This window comes from Diabrotica virgifera, chromosome 9 (genome assembly GCF_917563875.1).
Source record: "Diabrotica virgifera virgifera chromosome 9, PGI_DIABVI_V3a".
Classification (NCBI taxonomy): Eukaryota; Metazoa; Arthropoda; class Insecta; order Coleoptera; family Chrysomelidae; genus Diabrotica; species Diabrotica virgifera.
This window is the reverse complement of record NC_065451.1, coordinates 211,355,639-211,378,597: the sequence shown is the minus strand read 5'-3', so window position 1 is coordinate 211,378,597 and position 22,959 is coordinate 211,355,639. Positions and strand designations below refer to the sequence as shown.

General features: G+C 31.7%; 1 protein-coding gene across 6 annotated transcripts in view; it reads right to left on the bottom strand.

Moving 5' to 3' along the window:
- Positions 1 to 2,283: 2,283 nt before the first annotated feature.
- Positions 2,284 to 22,959, bottom strand: part of LOC114326093 (inactive dipeptidyl peptidase 10) — a 396,495-nt gene continuing 375,819 nt past the window's right edge. For all 6 annotated transcript variants that reach the window (XM_050662407.1, XM_050662406.1, XM_050662408.1 and 3 more), the window contains 7 exons: positions 21,302 to 21,531; positions 16,513 to 16,687; positions 15,297 to 15,583; positions 14,748 to 14,919; positions 10,967 to 11,144; positions 8,670 to 8,875; positions 2,284 to 2,729 (listed from right to left, as the gene is read on the bottom strand). In XM_050662407.1, coding sequence (XP_050518364.1) covers positions 2,580 to 2,729; positions 8,670 to 8,875; positions 10,967 to 11,144; positions 14,748 to 14,919; positions 15,297 to 15,583; positions 16,513 to 16,687; positions 21,302 to 21,531 — 1,398 coding nt within the window. In that variant the 3' untranslated portion in view covers positions 2,284 to 2,579. The remainder of the gene's footprint in view (positions 2,730 to 8,669; positions 8,876 to 10,966; positions 11,145 to 14,747; positions 14,920 to 15,296; positions 15,584 to 16,512; positions 16,688 to 21,301; positions 21,532 to 22,959) is intronic.

Sequence of the window (22,959 nt, the reverse complement as noted above, 5' to 3'; positions counted from 1 at the left end):
ACATACATATAAAATTAGAGTTCGATGTTAATATTGAGAATAAATACTTACGATATCGGGATAGTGTCATGGCATTGTTCCTGTTTTTTTCTCATGAATTACAATGGAATTACTAAATGAAAAAAATACTGTCATGAATGAATTTAGTTGCCTTTTTAAAGACAAATCTCATACTATTTTTCCGATAGGTATTATCAAGCTTCAGTTAATTTCGTATAGTCAAATACAATATCCTCTAATAAAATCGCCCAGGGACAAAATTTGTATGAGAAATTTACAAATAGTTTATAACGCTGTATTTATTGTACATAAACCTGGAAAATGCATGAAAGAAAGAAAAACTATCTGAAAAAAAAATTTACGTGCATAGAAATCGGCCCACTTAAAAATTTGATAATTTTTGATGTCTCATATTTCCTAAACCTGTTGGCCGATTTAAGTGATTTTTTGAACATGTTATAGCCTGATTCTTTAGCAATGCCACTGTAATAATATTGTTATGGTACTATTGTTGTTGGGTTTTAATTTAAGGTAAATTTTCATTATATACGGGGTGTACCAATCAAACTCTGTTTTTTTTTCTCAAAGTTCGCATCACCCTGTGGAATATTCTAGCATTTATAAAATACTGAAATTAAAACCCAACTATAGCCTCATGTTTTCTTAACATTCTGTTTTTGAATTAATGCGCTTGTGTTGGATAATAAAAAGTTAGGTACTTTAACAACTAGACATGTTCTTCAATACACGGTGTTTCTAAATAAGTGCGACAAACTTTAAGGGGTAATTCTGCATGAAAAAATAAAATGACAGTTGGCTTTATAAACGTATGTTCGCAAATGTTTCGTTTGCGAGATACGGAATGTTAAATTTTTTCTTACAAACTTACGATTTATTTACTGCTTTAAAACCAGTTGAGATATGCAAATGAAATTTGGTAAGTTTTAAGAGATAGTTATTGCGGATTTTTTGACATAAAATTAAGAATTTTATATTCACCATTAGCGTGCACACGGGTAATATGATCGGTCATATTACACGTATGCGCGTTAATGGTAAATATTAAATGCTTAATTGTATGTCAAAACATGTGCAATAACTACTCTTAAAACCCACCAAATTTCATTTGAATATCTCCACTGGTTTTAAAGCAATAAATAAATCGTTAGTTTGTAAAAAAAATTCATCTCGCATCTTGGAAACGAAACATTTGCGGACATACGTTTATAAAGCCAACTGTCATTATTTTTTCATGCAGAATTACCCCTTAAAGTTTGTCGCACTTATTTAGAAACACCGTGTATTGAAGAACATGTCTAGTTGTTAAAGTACCTAACTTTTTTATTATCCAACATAAACGAATGAATCAAAAAACAGAATTTAAGAAAACCTGAGACTAGTTGGGTTTTAATTTCAGTATTTTATAAAAGCTAGAATATTCCACAATGTGATGCAAACTTTGAGAAAAAACACAGTTTGATTGGTACACCCGGTATACAATGAAAATTTGCCTATTTAGCAACAATGTTATTACAGTATTATTGCTAAAGAATCAGGCTATAACATGTTTAAAAAATTACTTAAATCGGCCAACAGGTTTAGGAAATATGAGACATCAAAAATGACCAAATTTTTAAGTGGGCCGATTTCTATGCACGTAAGATTAGTATAATGATTAATGTAAGTAATGGACATATACAGTGATGAATGCGCTAATAACCGCAAAATAACGGAAAAGATGGAAATCATTGTAAAATAAAAAGAGATGAAACTAGTAGAGGTGGGAAATTATCAATAAAAACCATATAAATTTACACTATATTTATAGTTTCCCACTTTTAGACATATTGATGTCAAACTGTCATCATGAATTTTATAAAATTTTCTAAAATATTCCTGTCACAGTGGCAGTTGCAAAACTCGTCCGATACGTCTACAGGTGGAAAACTATCAATATAATGTAAATTTATAGGTTTCTATTGATAATTACCCACCTCTACTAGTTTCGTCCCTTTTCATTATTTCACAACGTATTATGTTTTCTCTCTTTTACGTTATTTTACCGGTTTTATTAGCGCGCTCATCACAGTATTGATAATTATTTAAGGAAATAAATGAGAAGTCTTTTAATAATTATTTTGATTGAATCAGTAAATAATATTCTGCACAATATTTTATATGACAATAATTACTCAAAAAAAATATGGTAAAAAAATGGTAAAAACGATATTTCATGGTTAGTTTCAAAGGACTATTAGTTATTATATAAAAAGCAATAACACAAAAAATTAATTTTTCACTTTTTAATAGCAATAAACATTGAGTGCCAATTTCTTAGTTCAATTCAAATTTAAAATAAGAAATTAACCAAATTTCTAACTTGTAAGGTACTTTAGTAAGACCTGCCCGAGGAGTAGAGAATACTATCAATCCTACTACGTCTTACGAAACGAACGACCGCCTCTCTGACCACTCCTGAACCCATCGGACTAATTCACTGAGCCAGAGGCGATCTCAGTCTGCAGTCTTCAATAGTGATATCGGCATCGCCCTCTTTGTTAACTCCGTCCGCTCGTGCGTTACTCATTTTCCTCCTTTTCTTTCTTCTCTTCTCGCTCTTTGGCTTTTTCGTCGGTGTCGAGGTTAAGGCACTCTTCAAAAAAATTCTGCATAGAATTGTAGACGTGTTCTATCACGCCTTCTAATAGATGCCCTTCGTCGGCATAACTCTGAAAAATATGTAAAAGTTAGAATATACAGAAATCAGTAGTTGCTGCTTTTAGAGGATATGGTTTGAAAATTTCAAAAATGTTGATTTTTTATTTTATTTTAAATGAGAGTACATAACTTAAAAAATACTCTTAGTGTAGGAAACGGTGGTTGAACCTCGCAAAATGGACACAAGTACGGTTTTATTTTTTTTTTCTGCTATATCAAGGGGTGCTTATTATGAGTAACTTTTTCTTAAGAAATTTCGCCACAGACCCCCGTTTTCATCCCTTTAAAGGAGGTAATTTGTGGTTTTTGCGAAACAAAAACGTACGTTTTGCAAAAAAATTACTTAATAGTAAAATGAAGAGGACTATATTTCCTACTATTTATTTCTGGACAGCATATGTCTATCACACACCGTTTAGCGGGGGTGGCGCCCCAACGTTGACAAATTTTTAAAAAGGATGTTTTAAAAAGAAATTGTTTTTCGCTAACTGTAATGAAAATTAAGAACAAAACTTGCGGCAATTAATCACAAATAAGTAGCTGATTTTTTGGTATACGCTCTGAGCTTCGCTGTTGTCGCTAACTAGCGGATTACTAATGCAACTTTCGCTGGAAATTTTTAAATTTATTATTTAATTTTTATCACGTAATATTTACAACGCAAGAAAGTAGTTAAATTGTAATCGATTTTTTTAAGATTTTGCTAATCATTTTGACGTTCTATTGATGAAATATTAATTTCTTACTTCGGATACTTTCACAATTATCGTGTAGATGGCGCTAAGATTAATAGATTAATTTATAATTACATATTACGGAATATTAAAAAAACTGAAATTTAGTATTTAAAACGTAAGTATATATATTTAAGGTAAAAATATATAAGTACCACAGCTTTGACCAACTAATATTTTTGTTCCTATTAATGTTTTTTACTTCAATGTTTTAAATTAATCACTTTGACATTTATGTCAAATTTCCAGAAAAAGTTCACTGACTTGTCACTACTGGTGCTCACGAACTTTTAAATATCCCCTCTATGTACGAGATCACAGCGTATAGGTTTCATTTGAGGGCAATTGCAAATTTTTTAATTACAGGGTGTTACATTTAAAAAACCCCTTTTTATACCATCTGAACCGCCTATCCTAGAGTAAAAAAAACTTTTAGCGATTATCCATGTACTGGTGTTATTTACAAATTTCTATAATGCACACCCATTTTTTTTCCGGAGCCACAAAAAAAAAGAATTAATAAAGAAAGTGATTTTCTTGGAATCCTTCACACACCATGCCCTTTTTAAAATGCTTCATATATTATTTTGTGCACGTTCTAATTAACCATGCATGGACACCAAAAGCGATTTCTTGATGCAACCCGTGTAGCCAAAAAAAAGGTATACAGGGTGTTAGTAAATAAGTATGAAAAATTTTAAGGGCTAATTCTACATGAAAAATTAATGCCAGTTTGCTCAATAAATATATGTCCGCAAATGCTTCATTTCCGAAATACGGGGTGTTGAAATTTTTATTTCAAGCTGCCAATTTATTTATTTCTCTAAGACCAGTTGAGCTATGAAAGTGAAATTTAGTGAGTTTTAAGAGGTAGTTATTACGAATTTTATGACATACAATTAAGAATTTTGTATTCATCATTGGCGTGCCTACGGGCAATAGTCTGAATTATTTTAAAGAAAAAAATAGTACGCCACTGAGATATTTCGAATTAGAAATTATTTTTAAATTCCACGTCTAATTTATGATAAAAGCCTTTCTTGCCTTTTTTTCATATGATGCATCGTTTTTATGCAGAAAAATAAAACATCTTAGCGCATATTTTTCATTTCTTAATACATCATCAAGAACTATCCAATATAATAATACTAAACTAGAACAATAACAGAAAATACTACTAATACCATTTCAACTAGGTACAAAGCTGCAAGAAATGTTTAAAATGATCTCCTTTACAGGTAACAGAAGAATTTTATATTCATCATTGGCGCGCGTACGGGTAATGGTCTGAATTTATTGAAGAAAAAAATAGTACGCCACTGAGATATGTCAAACTAAAAATCATTTTTGAATTCCCCGTTCAATTGACGACAAAAAATCTCTCTTGCCTTTTTTTCATATGCGGCGCCGTTTTTATGCAAAAAAATTAAACATCTTAACGTTTACAAAGTATTTGAACTAAGTTTCTATGCATATGGAAACTACCTCAAATACTTGGTAAGCGTTAAGATGTTTTATTTTTTTGTATAAAAACGGCGCCTCATATGAAAAAAAGGAAAGAAAGATTTTTTGTCGTAAATTGAACGAGGAATTCAAAAATGATTTTTAGTTTGACATATCTAAGTGACGTACTATTTTTTTCTTCAATAATTTCAGACCATTACCCGTACGCGCGACAATGATGAATATAAAGTTCTTCTGTTATCTGTAAAAGAGTTCATTTTAAACATTTCTTGCAGCTTTGCACCTAGTTGAAATCTTATTAGTAATATTTTCTGTTATTGTTCTAGTTTAGTATTATTATATTGAATAGTTCTTGATGATGTATTAAGAAATGAAAAATATGCGCCAAGATGTTTTATTTTTCTGCATAAAAACGGTGCATCATATGAAAAAAAGCAAGAAAGGTTTTTTATCATAAATTAGACGTGGAATTTACAAATAATTTTTAATTCGAAATATCTCAGTGGCGTAATATTTTTTCTTTAAAAAATTTAGACCATTGCCCGTAGGCGCGCCAATGATGAATACAAAATTTTAAATTGTATGTCAAAAATTCGTAATAACTACCTCCTAAAACTCACCAAATTTCATTTTTATAGCTCAACTGGTCTTAGAGCAATAAATAAATTGGCAGTTTAAAATAAAAATTTCAACACCCAGTATCTCCGAAACTAAGCATTTATGGAAATATGTTTATAGAGCAAACTGGTATTAATTTTTCATGTAGAATTAGCCCTTAAAATTTTTCATACTTATTTACTAACACCCTGTATAAGGGAAGGGGGGGTGGGGTTGAAAAAAAAATTTTTTTTGGTTTTTGGCCCATATGTGCATATGCTCTACCAATAGGGTTTTTCATAAATATACAGCGTGTCTACTTAAGTTGGAAACATATGGGGAACTTTTTTGTTATTCATTTTACGAAAAAACGTTATTCTTTATAAAAAGTTCTGCATGCTCTAAAACCTAAGATTCAATCATCAGATATCAAATTTTGTGAATATTATACGAGGTATGTCAAAAAATATGAACTTCGTTCAAGAGTAAAGTAACTTTATTTCTCTCAATATCGAAAATTCTTATTATGAAAAGTTGTTTGGAAATAAAAACTAAGATCAAATATGCAATTACATGCTTCTAATTGGAAAACAATATTTTCCAAATTTTTCTCAAATTTATCGATACTAACTTCGTTTTTATTTATTACACATACGATAACTCTTTTATTATTACTTTTACGAAAAAAAAGTATTCTTTATAAAAAGCTCTGTATGTTCTAAGACCGAAGATGCAACCATCAGATATCACATTTTATTAATTTTATACGAGGTATGTCAAAAAATTTGAATTTCACTCAAGAGTAAAGTACCTTTATTTTTCATAATATTGAAAACGGTTATTAAAAAAGTTGTTTAGAATAAAAAACTATGTTTCAATATGCAATTACATCCTTCTAATTGAAATATTGTGAAATATAAAGGTACTATAATCTTGAGCAAATTTCATATTTTTTGACACACCTCGTATAAAATTAATAAAAGTTGATATATATGGTTGTGTCTTAGATTTTAGACCATGCAAAGCTTTTTATGAAAAATAACTTTTTTTCGTAAAATGAATAATAAACGAGTTATCATATTTGTAAAAATTAAAAACGATGTTGGGTACCCATAAATTTGAGAAAAAAATTTTTTTCAATTAGAAGCATGTAATTACATATTTGATCTTAGTTTTTAATTCCAAACAACTTTTTATCATAAGAATTTTCGATATTGAGAGAAATAAAGGTACTTTACCCTTGACCGAAATTCATATTTTTTGACATACCTCGTATAATATTGAGAAAATTTGATATACGATGATTGAATCTTAGGTTTTGGGTCATGCAGAACTTTTTATAAAAAATAACTTTTTTTCGTAAAATTATTAATAAAAAAGTTTCCCATATGTTTCCAACTTAAGTAGACACGCTGTATATGATTATTGCAACATCCCTGCGGAAAGTAACCCTATCCTTGAAAATAAACTGCAGAAACTACCCCTATCCCTTGGAGAGCATGTCTTTACGATTTTCTCATTACCTAACTTATACATAAATAAAGACCAGTATTTTCTCTACAAATAAGGTCCTATGCATTTTTTTCGTATAAGCAACCGTTACGGCACAGTGGCGCCGTAAACCTCAGAAATGCTTTGGCGGGCTCCAGTTTTTGTTTTTTTTCCGTCACCTATTCATTTTATTAATAACGTACTTATTGAAAATAAAAGAACACACTGTCTGCTACACATTATGACCTATGCATATTTTATTTTTTTTGCTCCCTAAAGCCACAGTGGTGGCCCAAAATAAATTTTTGATTATTTTCTTTATTAATTCTCCTTTTTTTTTTGGGGTGGTTCCGGGGAAAATATGGGGTGTATTATACAAATTTGTAAATAACACCAGTACATGGATAATCACTGAAGGTTTTTTTAGTCTAGCATAGGCGGTTCAGATGATATAGAAAGGGTTTTTTTTTTAAATTATCACCCTGTAATTAAAAAATTTAAATGACACCTATACCAAAAAATCAGCCACTTATTTGTGATTAACTGCCGCAGGGTTTCTTCTTAATTTTCATTATAGTTAGGGAAAAATATTTTTTTAGAACATCTTTTTTAAAAATTTGTCAAATTTGGGGCGTCACCCCCGCTAAACGGTGGGTGATAGTCATATGCTATCGGGAAATAAATAGTAGAAAATATAGTCCTCTTCATTTTACTATTAAGTAAATTTTTTGTAAAACGTACATAAAGTGCTGTTTCGCAAAAATCACAAATTATCCCCTTTAAAGGGATGAAAGGGGGGTTCCGGGGCGAAATTTTTTAAGAAAATGTTAGTCTCATAATAAACACCCCTTGATATACCAGAAAAAAAAAATAAAACCGGACTTGTGTCAATTTTGCGAGGTTCAACCTCTGTTTTCTACACTATCTTTGAAAATTTCAGATTAATCAGAGCAAAATTACGGGTGAATATCCCTACCTTCGACTCATTTTGCAGCAGCTTTGCGCCAGTCCGCTTGAGCGTAGTGAGAAACGTTCAACAGCTGTTCCCTTCTCTTTTATATATTACTCCGCGATTCAAAAACATTCTAGTGTGCATCACTTTACGATTTGACAGACAAACAAGAAGACAAATTGACAGAAGGAAAATTTTAAACGCGTTTTTCTCAAAACTGATCTTTTCAAAGGCGGTGGATATTCTAATTTAAAAACTACTTAACCGATCCCACTGAAATTTTGCATAGATAGACAATATCATTGAAAAAAACTTTCATGATAACGTTGCGTTGGTAATACTATAACCAAAGGCATAATATTGTTATGACAGTTCCGTAGATTGATCCTACATTGAAAAAGTCCCTTGACGTAAAAGAAGAAGTAGTCACGTACGAGAATGTTCTGGATGTCATGGAATAACCCAGAAATGTCTGGTGACGTCCAGAACGTCAGAAATCTATATAAACATACGTGTTTGACATTTTACAGTTCAGTTGTAATTGAGTATTTAAAGTTGATAGTTGTCATTGAGTTTGTATTGTAATTGAAGTTAAATAAAGTATTTTAAAGAAGTTGTAACAATATTTACACTATCTCATTCAAATAATTGCTGATTAGTCTACTACATTTAAAATTGAGTATAAAAACTTTCTATACATTTACAGCACTTACTTGATATCTATAGAGGACCCTCGCCTCGGTGAGGGCACTGGCAAGCATCACCCCATGCTGATAAGGTGCTGTGAGATCGGCCATGCCGTGAATTAGGAAGAAGGATCGTTTGGGAATGTTTCGAGCTCTCTGGGTGGCGTCGGCCTCGACATACCCTTTGTAATTTTCGTTGGGTAGGCCCATTATTCGTTCCGTAAAAGCGGCATCTAAAAAACAATACAAAATATGGTCATTCCTTTCCGTGTTCTAAAATTTATTTATTGCAATTTAGTCAATAAATACATAGAAGAATTAGTAAATTTGATGTAAGGACAAGAGCTTAACTAGGCCCTTCATCATTTAAATATCAACATAATGTTCCTGGTCTGTCAAAGGAGACAGTCGTATTTTCGCTACTCGGTAGCAGCCGTTACCATCATCCTCATTCTACGTGAAAAGTCAAGGTTTAGAATTCAATGTATTATTATGTATCACTTTATCAATCAAAGCTAGAGTAAAAATTTTAATTTTTAATTATAACGCGGGCACATAAATTTGATACACCCTGTATATTGATTTGTAACTATTTAGTAGAAGGTAGCTTTTACGCAGTGGGTTTCTCCTTGATGAGTTTTTCCCTGAAGACTTAAAGACATTTGTAAACACAGTGAAGTGAAATGACAATTTATTTCGGATTATAATTTAAAAAGATTGTTTGTTACGGGAAGGTAAAATCCACAGGTAGCTGTAATTATTAGTTTTTAGAAAAATAAAGGTAGATAGATTTGGAATTTTAAGTCTGTTTGTTTTAAGCACAAGAGTATTTGTATAATTTCCGGAAAGTGATTAAGATGAGTAGAAGTATTGTTTGAAAGAATGCCTGGTTTTTCGAATGAAAAAGAGGAATGTGGAAAGAGAAATGTTTCTGATTGGCTTGGCAATTTGGAATGGGGAAAGGGAAGTTTGAATGTTGAGACAGTTTGGAAAAAAAAGATCATTGTATGGTCGGCATCGGAGAAAGGCAGTCGAAAGTTTTCGCGTATAGTGCAGAAGCAAGTACTAGTGGGTGTTTGATAGTGAAGTTGCTGAAAAGTGGAACGAGAGACAAATCAAATTGAGAAGAAAAACCTCTTTGATTCTGTAAAGTCCAAGAGAGTAAGTTACAAGAACTATAGTTATTAAAATTATTTGTGACGCCAAGTAAAAAAGATACTTGGGTCTCAGGAGATTATTATTGAGAGAAAGAGAGGAGAGAGTTTTGGAGTTTATTGAACGAGTACTGGTCAAAAGCGGCCTGGCTTGTGTTTTGGAGAAATAGTTGCTGGTATGCTGCTGGATTGCTGCTGAGAACGGAGAGGGCTTTGATTGGTAGCCTAACATAATCAACAAGGAAGAGCTGTTTGGGGTCAAGAGGAGACATCATTATGTGTGAATCAAAAAGGTCAGTCAATAATTTATGTGATAGATGTTCTTTATATGTAATCAGAAGTTAAAATATTTGCGTAAAAGCATATGAATTAAGATTCCAACATTTCAATAATTTAATAGGAAGTATAAATAGTTTTGCAAATACCTAAATTTGTTTGTTTAGCTTATATTATAAATGGTATCAGGAACAAAGCGATAAATAATTGTTTAAATTTTGATTAATTATATGGTAAAAGTTTCATTTGGACATTTATGCCCACAGGATTTAATTGATAGATTTTCAGAGCATTCCTTTTCATAATAAAGGTATTTGTATGTGCTTATTTATGGTTGTTCTATTTATTTCCTTTTCCTATTTTATCCCGATAAGGATCAACTAAGAGAGACTGAAGCCACGAGAAAGGATAAGTATAACCTAAGATAATTTAGTTATCTTTTTATGACAAAAAGGCACCCTGAGATTTTTTATTAATTTATTTTGTATGATTTGCGTCAATTCAATAATTAATTAAATAAACACTAATTAAAATAAAAGTAATAGAAAGCGATCATAACAATTATGATATTTTCTTTAACAAGTCTTTAAGAATTCAATCTATATAATATGATATTTTCTGTTTAATTTAACTTGCTTTAAATAGAGTTTACCTATAGGCAGTGCTCTTGCTTATTTTCCTTTACTTCCCTTCGAAGGGAAGAAACCAGCGTGTTCTTGACTGGGCGTATATTTCAGACTCTCTTTTTGATGCTTATAATATGTTATATAAAGGTCATCGTATGTACAAAAAACAACATATAAAAGGAGAAGAATAGATTAAGATGGTTATGAAATGTTCTGAAAATATATCTACACTTTGTAATAGATAATAAATTGATCAATTTTTACTTACTGTAGAATAGCCAGTCAGAAATGGGACTGACTGATATACCACATTTGTACACTTTTTGTTGATTGCCCAAGCCGAGGACCATTGCTGTAACGTAGCCGCCATAACCCCATCCCCAAATGCCTATTCGAGTTTTGTCCAGGTATTTATGCTTTTCTAGTAGATGTTCTAACACAGTTACCTACAAAATTAAATACATATAAATATATGAAACATACAGGGTAATTGATTAGTGGGGTAAAGCTCCGTAGATCCGTTATAGTAATAGATAGCGATAAAAGTTAAAAACAACAATTGTAGCCAACTTTGAGCTTCACCTTACAAAATTAGTTAGAATGTTGCAGGGTGTAAACTTGTTTTTTTTTTAAATAGAACACCTTTTATTTTATTTTATATTCGAAATATTCTTAACTTCTCCATTAAAAAAAATATAAATGTTTGCTATGTTATACAGGGTATTTACAAAGTTTTATAACCAATTTTATTAGCCCAGTAAATGAACGGGAAATGCGGCGATACCCTGTAATTTTCAGGGCAACTCCGAATTTCATGAAAATTTTCATTTAGGTTCTAATTACCCTCCACTTCAAAGTTGAAATTGTGCCGTTGGTTGCTTTTACTTGGGGGATGACAGTCACCCCTTCTCGGGGGTGAAAAAACATACGTTCAAGCTAAGACCGGAAATGGATAAATTGACTGATTTTAAGCAACTTTTGTTCTATAGAGTTTTTTACGTAAGTCAATACTTTTCGAGTTATTTGCCATTGAAAATGTTGATTTTTCAACAAAAAACTACGTTTTCAGACGGTTTTTCGCAAATAACTCAAAAAGTAAATATTTTATCAAAAAGTGTAGCTTATAAAAACAAAAAAAGAATTATGTATCAGTATAGTCTATCAATCAAGTAAAAACAAAGTTGTAGCTCATGAAAAATACGTTCTTATTCGTCTAATTCCAAATCTAATATTTCAAGGTGAAATCACAGAAAAATTAAGCACTTTTCGTGAAAAGCCCATTTAAACTTTTTTAAAGTGTTTATAAAAAACTTTATTTTAATTGTTAACAAAAGTTTTTAGCATTAAAAATAAGCGAGTTACGCTCAAAATAAAGTTAGCCCTCTTTTTTTTTTGTAAAAAATCATGAAAATCTCCCTGTGTTTAGCTCCCAAAATGAAATTAATCGCTACCGCTTTACAAACAATTTACTTACCTATCTATTTTTTATATGATCTGTCAGTCTCACCGGTTTAAACTGTTTATTTTTGTAAGGGTTATATTTGAAAAAGCTTGAATGGGTCACTAATCACGAGTGTATGCAAATTTTGAACAGCCATATCTTAACCAATTTTTGTCTTACTGAGAAACAAAATGAAATTGGCATATTTATAATAGCAAAACCTATATTTTTTACTGTTTCAGATTTTTCTTATCTCTAATACTTTTTAAGTTATTTTGAAAAAAGGAAATTTTTCAAAAATTTTTTTTACTATAAACCAAATTTTTTTAAAATAAGCACTTCAGTCAATTTATCCATTTCCGGTCTTATCTTGAACGTATGTTTTTTCACCCCCGAGAAGGGGTGATTGCCACCCCCCAAGTAAAAGCAACCAACGGCACAATTTCAACTTTGAAGTGGAGGGTAATTAGAACCTAAATCCAAATTTTCATGCAATTCGGAGTTGCCCCTGGAAATTACACTCCAAAACGGTCATTTATTGGGCTATATATGAAAATCGTAAATAATTCAACTCCCTGTATAAATAAAAATAAACACAACGGCAATGGTTTGTTGATGCCATATTTTTTTATTTATTGGCAAAATTTTCATAAATGATTGATATTGCTAATTTTCTTTATATTGCATACAGGGTGAGTCAAAACGCAAGTAAATTATTTCTCAGTAATTTTAAATGGAACACCCTGTATTTTTTATCACTATCGAGAAGTACCATTACCGTACTTTAATTTGTATACAACATTCCCTATGTCTAAATTTATTAGTTTTCGAGATATTTTTGTTTTGCCATGGACCAGTAGCGTGGCCACCCAGATTACCAGAATTTAATAAACTGTGCCGATTTTTTTGGGGTTACTTTAAGAATTAAGATTATAAAATGCCTCCAACAACAAGAGATGAGATGAAAAATAGAATACAAAGTGTATTTTGAAGTGTTAATTTAATGCTTCGTAGTGTAAATAACTCATTCAATGACCATTTTTAGGCATGCATAAATGTGTTAGGAGGTCATTTTGAACAACTTATGTAATTAAATATTTAAAATATTTTTTTATTTAATAAAAGTAGTTTTTAATTGTTTTCACAAAATGTTGTATTTTATGTTTGTGTTTTTTTTTTGTAAAATTTATAACTAATAAATTATTTTTCTTTCTTTATTTGTTACACTTATGTACAAAAGTAGTTTTTAATTGTTTCAAAAAGTTGTATATGTTGTTGCAGATATAGACGATATAAATATTCGACACTTAAGATGGAAAAGGAATATACCTAACATTATTTTGGATTTAGAAGTAGACGTAGATAAAACAGAGTTATTATGTGCATTGGTGCTGGGTATATAAACTTATAACGGTATGTGTTTCAACAGGGACGGCGCTACGAGACACATTAGATACTCTGGTCGAAGAATTATTTTAGGGCATGGTTATCTCACGTGTATAAGATTTTGTTTTGCTTATTACTAATCTTGTTTTGGTTCAATTGTTGTGAGTGACATAAAATATCGTCGCTGTCAAAACTTAATTGAGGGGTCCGGCAGTAAAAAATGGTAAGGGACAGTAAAGAAGTTTTGAGTTTTGAAGTGTTGAATTTTGAAAAAAATATTCTTATATTTTTTATTAAAAAATATAAGAGTATGAAACATGTTAAAACTAGCTGAATATGTTGTTAATACGTAGGCGAAATATGGAAAACCAAATATTTTTTTATAATAAATAATTAGAAAATTATGAAAATATGAACTACAACTTAACATTGTTTACCTAAAATATTTGAAATAGTTTAACGTAACGTGTTAAGTGGTGTTGACTTAACATAATTTGATAGGTACTAGGAATAGGAATTCATTTTAAATTTAGATACCATTTGTGGTAAACAGCTGGAATCAATTCCCAAAATGATTTTACATCTTTCAGGTTTTCTAAAACGTTTAAATAAAAATAATAATACACCGCTGGAGGGAATTTATTTTCAGGTTTGCTAGCAAAAAATGTTAAGTTTTTATGCAAAGTGAACGTGTATGTAAACAATGTTCAGTACATCCCTTACCATTTTTTATTTGCGAACATTTATTCTAAGAATATAAAGAAGTTGTCTTCTTTATAGAAACTTGACCAAGCTAATTTCACTAAATACTTGAAATTCAGGATCTTTATCTGAGCTGCAACCAAAGTAGCTCTCAGAATTGTCACTGTTAACAGCAAAAAAGCCATTTAGATTTGACCAACCTGCATTATCATGGACACATAACATTATTTTCATGCTTATGCATGTCCCTTACCAAATTTTAAGGAACTAATCTGGCTCCATCTATTATTAGGAGGATAAACTAAGTCAAATTTTCTACTTTGCCATGTCCCTTGCCATCTTTTACATACTATTTCGCGAAAAATCAAAATTTGTCCCTTACCATTGTTCACTACCGAGCCCCTCAATTAATTATGGCCAAGTTCAATTCGTTATTTTTTTGCTGAAAAACCGCCATAACCACTAGAAACTTTAATATTTACCACCTAAACCTAGCTAATTGGTTTATTGTAGTATTTACCTGATCCTGGACTTCCACACCACCAAGTTGATGGTATATCGAGCGGTCGGATTGACCTCTGGCACCTCTGACATCCAGTTTAATGTAAACTACATCACAATGACTAGACATATAAGTTCCCCAATCCACTTGGAACTCTTCCGTCACCGATTTGCTGCCTGGCCTACCATTACTGAAATAGTGAATGATACTTAATTTTGTTTTGATTGATTGACACATCATTTTAATACTAACAGCCCCTGCACTTTCATGTTTTGCAAGAAGATGAGGAGTCCGCTTACTTTGGTCATGCAGTGCATAGAGATGCTCTGGAGAATCTGATATTACATGGGGTAGTGCAAGAAGAGAGAGAGATTCCGGGGAAGATCACCAATAAGGTATGTGAACCACATTACAAAACAGGTCAAAGCTCCACTAGCTTCAGAGTTGCAAAGGACAGAGAAATATGGAGACAGTTTAAGAGAAATCTTAAAGAGGCTATGAAGAAGAAGAATTTTTACAAAAAAAATATTACCAGCTTCTATAAAACAAATGTAATACTTTACTTACACTTCAACTAGAACTGGATAGGCGGCATCCCTGAGTTCCTCTCTCCATGAAGGCGGCAACAGGAGCTGTACTTGCGCTCTGCTGCCCTGCGGCAAAGGCACCTCTAAAGATTTCTTCTTGGGCATGGCTAACTTCTCCAACAGAGGCCATTTCGACGCCCTGCTGTCGTATAAGATTTTGAGGAGTTTGTGCGTGCTGGCGTTGTGCGCAGCAGCTAATGGAAGCCCTGGTCCTTCGCAGTGAAGGACGTAGTATGAGGCATTGGAGTCGTCCAGACGAGGACTCACCTACAAAGATAAGAAGCAATAAGATGTTTTGTTTTAACTTAGGGTTAAGTAAACTTAGGCGACGTTGTCAGATCACTTGGATTTCAAAGGATTTTCGGATTTTTATTTGTAACCTGTTTCACAGTAAAATTTGCTGCTACTTCCTCCTGCATAAAGTTTAAAACATTGTGAATTGAGTAATTTTATCTGGCAACGTCGCAAACCCACCGATTTCGTACAAAATGCATTTTAAATGAATTATTAATTTTTGCATCAACGGCTTTCAGCAAGGAATTTAAGATTCTCTTGTTATTCGTAAACATTTTTTTTACTTTCTTAATTTATTTAGATATTTTGACAAGACATCGTCTTGAGAAGGCCAGACAATGGACTTGAAATTCTCACAAAATTAGTCACCAAATATTTATTACTCAAAAGATTACTTCTATCCATATACTTCCACGTAGGACATACCCAGCAGACTATTTTCAGGAAAGTAAAGTGACCATTTCATGATATCGTATTTGTATTATAATATTAATCTATTGTGAATAACTTAAGGACCGTATGGACAATACAATACGACAAGTCCTATATCTGCTGACGTCTGGAGCTAGCCTTCTTTCTCGTAAAGTCACGAAACCACACATCATAAAGAGAGTCGAAAAATAGTATTCTTAGGAGACACATATACTTATATGTCTCATCTCTCGTAGAACACTGTGGAAGAATAGTCGTGGCAGAAGACCCAAATTAAGCTCACAGTGTCTCATCTTGTAGTGTATTCTTCTTCTTGAAGTTCCATAGTTCCATCTTCTATCGAAGGTTGTAAATCGATATGGCTATGCGGACCCTGTTGACTGCCGCTCTAAATAGTGTATTACAAGTACTTAATTGACAGATATTAGAATATAATAAACCTAACAGAGACTATAAAAGGAGATACAAACCTGAGCACTAAAGTGAGTGCAGTTTCGGTAGAGGAAACGACTACTCCAGAGGACGTCCCCCAGATCACACGTAATACAGTGTGACTCAAGTCGACGTGGATCGTCAGTGCTAGGGTCTCGGACGACGTAGAGATGTCGTTGGCCTGGACGATTTTCCTCCGTAGCTAGATAATAACTAAAAAAAAAAAATAGACAATAAGTTTTCGACAAATCTAAGAAAGTTTTTATTAACTTTTAGTCCAAGTAATGAAGCTTAAAATAGGACAAAACCTCGCAAATTTTACAGAATGGATCGATTTGCTTGAAAATTTGAAAATAAGTAGTGGATAGTCCAAGAATCAAAACCTATATGATGCCAAAAGGAGCTTTTACCATGGGGGTGGTTGTCATCCCATCTCAGGGGTGGAAATTTTTTGTTATATTTTGACTGCAAAAGTTGATAAAAACATTCATTCTAAGTAAACAATGTTCTATACATTTTTTTGATAAAATTAATAGTTTTTCGATTATTAATATATTAATAATAATTTCGATAATTAATAGTTAAAAAAATCAATGTTTTTCGATATAGGCTCATTTACGATTTACTCCATTTTTGCCGTAGAAAAATTTTTTTCAAACCAGCTTCTTGTGAATAAAATATCCTACAATTTTATATTTAAATATTTTTTCGTATCTCTGATGCTAATCTTTCTATTCTGAAGAAAATTGCATTTTTTACCAAACTACAAAAATTCGTTATTCGATTTTAACTCCAATTTTTTAAAAGCTAATTAATCTAAGCCAGTCAAACTTCTAGAATCTATTAATAATACATAAATAAAGAAGAATGAATTAGGTAAATGACTAAGAACACCGCTAACTTACATTATTATGCTTCCAATTGGATTTCTCCTTTTTTTTTTCAAAAATATATATTGATTTTTTAACCGTAACATTTTTATTTTTTATCTTAGAAAGTTTGGTAAAAAAGAATTTTGTAGGTTTTTGCAAGATGTATTCACTATTCACTATTCACTATTCACAAGCTTATTGATATTAAATCTTTTTAAAGTCTTCCGTCGCAAAAAGAGGTGACTTTGAAAGGGTTGGTAAAGGTGGTTTTTGCATGTTATTACAAGTTTTAATTGTCAATAGCTCACTCAATTTTTGAAGTAGAAAATTTTTTTGCAAATTGAGTTCTTGGGAATTAAATAAGCTACAATTTTATATTTAAACATTTTTTCGTATCTCTGATTCTAATCTTTCTATTCTGAAGAAAATGTAATTTTTTTCCAAACTACAAAAATTCGTTATTCGCTTTTAACTCCATTTTTTTTAAACTAATCAGTGTAAGCCAGTCAAACTTCTAGAGCCTATTAATAATATTAAAATAAAGAAGACCAAAAAAGGTCAATGACGAATTTTAATTAGGGTGGTGATTAGGGGGTTGCTTCGACCACTTTATCGCTGAAAAAAATAGGGACTGACATTCTTTTCATTATGTCACTTAATTTTTGAGCTAAAGACCTCTGTTTTATTTCCAGAGATAGATATTTTTAAATACTTTAAATTAGTTTGAACAAGTTATCCTCAAAAAAATGCATAGTTTTCCCGTCTTTTCACTTTGAAACTACAATATTTAGCATTTGACGAAGAAGGGCTAACATATAATAAAGTATAGCTTGATTACTGTTGGTCTTAAAGAAAATTAAGAAAAACGGTTTTGTTTATTTTTTCAAACGGTTACGTTAGGTTTTTTTTCAAAAGGTACATTTTTGTTAAGTAAAAATGTTTTGATAAAACGGATACTTTTGGAGTTATTAGCGGAAACCTTATTAAAAACATTGATTTTTTCGATATAAAATTAACACTTTCGATAGCGAATAAATCGAAAAATATCAATTTTATCAAAAAAATGTATAGAACGTTTTTTGCTTAGAATGAATATTTTTATTAACTTTTGCGGTCAGAATATAATAAAAAAATTCCACCCCCGAGATGCGGTGGCAACCACCCCAGTGGTAAAAGCGCCTTTCAGCATAATATAGATTTTGATCTTTGGACTATCCACTACTTATTCTCCAATTTTCAAGCAAATCGATCCATTCTGTAAAAATTGCGAGATGAAAAGCTTCGGTTTCTGCAATATTTTACAGATTCTTAAATAAATTTTGTTACTGTGAGGACGAAGTAATATATACCTTGATCATAATGTGGTACACTGTACTACCCTTCTTTTTCTTATCATGCCTATTCTCGACAGATGTTGGTACCTAAAAGGACTGCGTTCACTTTCTTTACCGCTACTCAAAATAGTTAAGTGATACACATATAGTGAAAAATGTTTAGCCGTGTAAAACACCCTTTAAGAAAAGAAAAATCTTTCTTTATCATTGTTTGAATGAATTAAGAACACTAATTAAACTTACCACAGTTTTGTGGTTTTTTCACTACTTAAAACTTCCCACTAGCCGTACATTAGGCTTGTAATTAGGGAAGACAGATACGAAATATTTCGAATCATTAAAAAAAATAGGGCAAAAGGTTAATGGGAAGAAGACAAAATTTTTGGCTCAAGAACCTGCGAGATTGGCTTTGCAAAAATATTGACCGAGATCTTTAGAGCTGCCTTTTCTCGCATAGCTGTAGCCAAGTGGATCGAAAACTAAAGAAGGGAGACGGCGCAGTAAGAAGAAGACTTACTTATCCATGTATTTTTGTCTTTCTTAATAGTACTCCTTATCTCTTTGTTAGTGTTCTTGTATTTTACGATATTTTTATTTTTCAGCCTGCTTCTTCTTTCCATCATGTCCAATAATTCATTATTCATCAGTTTTTTCATTCTAATCGTTCTCAAATACTTGTTTTCAATTTCCAAATTCATATTTTTTAGTACATATTCCGATTTTATTTTCTATACCTGTTGTGTTTTCTGTTAGTCATTGTCTGCTTTATACATTTTAATATTTCTTCTTCTTTTATGAAATTTTAATTATTCCTTAATAATATTCTTCTCTTTCGGTACACTTAGAGCCTTCAAAAACAAGAATTTTTAATAAATTCCCTAATCAAGTAATTATAATTTGTTAAAGTAGTTGTGTATTCAGTCATATGCTAAATGTAGTACAAAGAAAAAGACTCCAATAATTAATATTTGGTTACAATTATCGTTTAGTTACCATTTTATGTGTGAACTGAAAGAGTGTTAAAACCTGCGGGAAATCAATGTCCATTATGAGATTAAAATCCTTACAAAGTAAATTCCTGGACAAAACTAACAGTTTTTCAAAATAATTGTAGACATCGATAATTCTTAACGCACCAATTATTGTCTTCCATGGAATCTGAAGCTATGTTATTTTAATTAAAAAATTAAATGTTCATTGATTTTTTTTGCCAATAGCGATATAAGACACTTGATAAACTTATGATGAAAGAAAAGGATTCTCAGTGATTGTCTGTATACCATTGTTTGAATAATCTAAGAGTCAAGTAAAAAATTATGATGTACAATTGTATATATTTAAAAATCAAGTTGAATTTATCCAAACGAATTAAAATTTCACAACATTTTCGGTCTTATTAGACCATCATCAATGAAAACAGATAGTAATTGAAACTAGCCATTTGAAAAGATATAAATACCTTTAGATTATAATCTCTAGACTCTAGATAACTCACAAAACCAGGCCAATGAACCAACAAAAGAGGTAAAAAGAAAAATAAAAAACCTAGAATCAGAGGTGTTTAACCCCAAATTTAAAGGGATTCGAAACAGAAAGAACTTTAAAAGCTGCGGAACACGGCGGTTTAATTGCCGATCTTCTATACAAAATAAGGACCAAATGTGTCCTAAAGAATTACAGATCTATATCGTTGCTCAGTGAAGTATACGAAACTGTTTATAAGAATTATTAACAACCGATTATAACTCACCAACTCACCAGCGATACGTACATATGCGCTTCCACTATTCCACTATAATATAAAAGAACGATCGCTGTAACAGAAGGAAGTCTACAGAGAACTGATGTGAAAACTCAACTGGTTGCTAAAATATATTGCCTGGAGGCCAACTAGGTTTTTAATGTATTGAGTTAAAAGCCAAACCGACCAGCGATTTAGAATTGATAAATCGCTGACCCGTTATTTTCCGACAGTGTACTGAGCGGTTTTTCCCATCTTGATCCTCGCACCAAACATCTGTCCTATGTTGACGTATGTGAACGTATTGTAAAGCGGCGTATTTGTCATATCTATCAAATATTTTATTGTTATTTATAGATAGCCGCCAGTGGCCCTTACCTATTCAAACTTGAGCTGAGAATTAAATGATATTTTGTTATTTTTGTTGTAGTTGTTGGGTTATAAGAATATATTTTTATTTAAATTAAAACTGTGTTTTATTGAATCTGGTGTCTAACAGAGCTATCCATGACATGGCTTACTTTCAAAATGGCTAATTATAAACAGTTAAAACAGGCTGAATTCCGAGAAGTATATAATGATACATCAGACTATCTATTCACAATGAGAATCCTGATAGAAAACGTAAATGAATACCAACTACCCGCATTTCTTGCCTTCATGGACTATGAAAAGGCATTTGACAGTATACAGATGTGATTACTTTTTTTTAGATCGCTCTATATATCTCAATTTGGTTATCGCTACTAGGAAGCTTCCCACTCTGGTGTTTTACAAAAATTGTCCGCATTACTTATTGTTTGTAATAGGTTTGATTACAATAAACACTAGAAGTGTTTAAAAAATAATATTCCGCCATATTGATCTATTGAATACTTACATAAGATGGCTAACGGAGTCCCAAGAAAGAATTTTCGTCACTTCGTGACGTCCGTGACTCAGCACTGCTATACGTTGCTGCGTGACAGTTATGTGTTTAATGTGGGTGTAGGTCTCCCTGCTTCCCTCCTGCACCGGCGCCAGCAATAAGTAACTGTCACCGTCCGGAGAAAATACAGGATGCTCCTGGATTTCCAACCACGCTTTGTCCGCAGCACGTTCTGTGTGTGTCTGAAAAAAAAACATAGAGAATACTTTGTCAATGTCTTACAAAATAAAAAAACAATGTTTCTTTAGTTTATACAGGGTGTCCCCGAAAATAGTGCGTTCCTTTAAGGTATGGATATAATACACAATGTAGAACAAAAAAGTCCTACAACATTTTTTTCCGTTTCCAAAAAAATGACATTGTTCTCCATATAAGTGAACGTTTATTTTCATAAAATTTAAAAATTTGGCATCACTGTACAAGAAATGTTGGTGATTTAGCTTATTGACATCAGACCAATGTAGGTTAGACAGGTACACCTGCAAAATAATTATACCACCCTATGTTTGAAAATAACAAAACAAGAATTTGTTTGTTTGTTTAGGATGAATACAGGGTTTAATGTAAATACTAAAGGCTAATGCTGCAACTATTTTTGAATTGTGATTGTCTACTTATGTTTAGATTTTTGTATACATAGTTGTCAGATTTCAATTTGCACACCAAAATAAATTTTGGTTTTTTGACCAAAGAGTTGAATTTAGAAAAAAATGTTATAAGACTTTTTTGCTCTACATGGTACCATCTACCTGTACCTTTAAGGAACGCACTATTTTCGGGGACACCCTGTATACGAGGGTCATTAGTAAAAAAATGGTCCCTGTGCCTTTGAAAAAGAATGCGACGTGCTGTGAAAAATCTGGCAACACTGACTTACGTAATAGTTCTTCTCTTCTTTCTCCTCACCACTTTCGCCTTACTGCATTGGTCAGTGTCGGCCTAGCAGTTTTCGAAGATGGAGATCCCGATCGTTGTTACCCCCAAATGCGAAATTCATGTTGTGATACGTTTTTTAAATGCAAAATGGATTTACCTGATTGACACTTATCGTCAGTTACTCGAAGTTATGGGGAAACTGTATATCTCTTCAACATATTCGCAAATAAAGTAGAAAATTCAGTGAAGGCTGAACGGATATTTACAATGAAGATCAGAGCGTAAGAAGGCCTTCAGTTTCATACGAAATTGTTTAAAAAATTAAAAAATATTGCTTGAAGATAGGAGGCTCACCATCAACGTCCTTGCCTTACGTATTCCTGAAATTTACCACAACACAATTTATAAGATACTAGCTGACGCGGCAGACTTGGTACTGCCTCAATAGATAAAAACAAACTTTTGTATACAATAAACTTAAAATAAACAAAAGGAATTCGTAATTAATAAACAAAAAATGCTCGATGTGAATGAGGTTTTATTATTATTTTTAATTAATTACACATGATGTTTGAAGTAATAAAGTTTAGTTAGATGTAACAAAAAAGTTTGTAGTGCAATAGTTACAATCTTAAATTTGTTTATCTTATAATGATTATAACAGCTTTATTTTATCTACATTCAAAACAATCCTGTATTTATGATTGGCTTCGGGGTAGTTCCAACTCTATAGG